The 1,311-nt window shown below is 49.4% G+C and overlaps 1 protein-coding gene across 1 annotated transcript; it reads left to right on the forward strand.

The window, feature by feature from the left end:
* Positions 1–229: 229 nt before the first annotated feature.
* Positions 230–1,077, forward strand: LOC148726723 (uncharacterized). Its single transcript, XM_088726363.1, has 2 exons — positions 230–506; positions 812–1,077. The coding sequence occupies exons 1-2, from the start codon at positions 230–232 to the stop codon at positions 1,075–1,077; spliced, it is 543 nt and encodes a 180-aa protein (XP_088582489.1).
* The last annotated feature ends 234 nt before the right edge of the window (positions 1,078–1,311 follow it).

Here is a 1,311-nt window from a genome sequence, read left to right on the forward strand (position 1 = left end):
GGCAGCTGGTCGTACTTAGATGTGCTCAAGCGTCATTGTTTTCCTACTCGCCTATTACCTAACCATATTTCCATGGCAATGGACTTCACCAGATCAACCGCTGACCAGCCACCTCCTTGGACATTAGCTGAAGACCCCAAGGATATAGCAAAGTTATTTAATACCTATTTTCTATCGGTCTTCTCCTACTACGTGAGAGGTCACCACTCCACCAGAAAACCAGCCAATTATGACTGAGCTGTGTTTAACTGTACTGGTGGTACAAGCCATGCTGGAGTTGCTTGATGTCACCAAGGCAACCGGCCCAGATGAGATCCATGTGCACTTGCTCAAAGAAACGGCCTCTGCAATTGCGCCATCACTGTCTCCACTCTTTAACAAGTCTCTAAGCACTGGGCTACTTCCACAGGAGTGGAAAACAGCTGACGTCATACTTGTTCAAGAAGGGCGAGGCAGAGTATGTGGAGAACTATTGTCCGATATCATTGTTATCGCTGATATCCAAGGTCAGAGAAGTACATGCTTATCAGTTTTAAGGATCGGCTAACTGAGGTTGCAAAATCGTGCCAACAGACCCTCTGGCCCAGGCTTCTCTTTTGTCCAACCTTTCATCCTCTCTTTCTCTGGACCAGGCCAGCGACTGCGAGGGACTCCTCACTGTGGAGGAGTGCTTTGAGGCCCTAAAGGGGATGGCAAAAAACAAAGTCCCAGCCGAGTTTTATCGGAGGTTCTGGGATGTGCTCAGTGGGGACCTAGTTTCTGTTCTCAACACCTGCTTCCATTCAGGTTCCCTTGCCTTTTCTCAACGCAGGGGGGGTCATAACACTAGCCTTTAGTAAGGGTGACCGTCTGGATCCATGGAACTGGCGGCCAATCACCCTCCTAAATGTAGACTATAAAATAGCGTCCCGTGCCATTGTTGTAAGTAAAGATCTGACTTGTGGTGTACCCAGCAGATTCATCGGTGAAAACGTCACCCTTATCCGCGATGCTGTACACTACACCACGTCCACTGGGACCCCTGCAGCTATCCTGTCCTGGGAAAAGGCTTTCGATTGCATTGATTGGAGGTCATGACTGCCACTCTCTCCGCTATGGGCTTTGGTCCCTCCTTTATTGCCTGGGTCCGTCTGTTTTACTACCTGGTTCTGAGTACTGTTAATGTTAATGGCTACCTTTCCCCCCTTTTCAATCTTTCACAAGGCGTCCGACAGGGGTTTCCCCTGTCCTCATTACTTTACGTCCTGGTTTCTGAGGTTCTGGCAGCCAGCATCCATGCTATCCCACGGACTTCTGGCCTTTCCTTACCTG

Source organism: Stylophora pistillata, chromosome 7 (genome assembly GCF_964205215.1).
Source record: "Stylophora pistillata chromosome 7, jaStyPist1.2, whole genome shotgun sequence".
NCBI classification, from domain to species: domain Eukaryota; kingdom Metazoa; phylum Cnidaria; class Anthozoa; order Scleractinia; family Pocilloporidae; genus Stylophora; species Stylophora pistillata.

Coding starts and splice junctions, on each gene's coding strand:
- LOC148726723 (XM_088726363.1), top strand. CDS start 230: ATGACTGAGCTGTGTTTAACTGTACTGGTGGTACAAGCCATGCTGGAG. Junction 507..811: donor TGTTATCGCTGATATCCAAG/GTCAGAGAAGTA, acceptor TTCTCAACGCAG/GGGGGGTCATAACACTAGCC.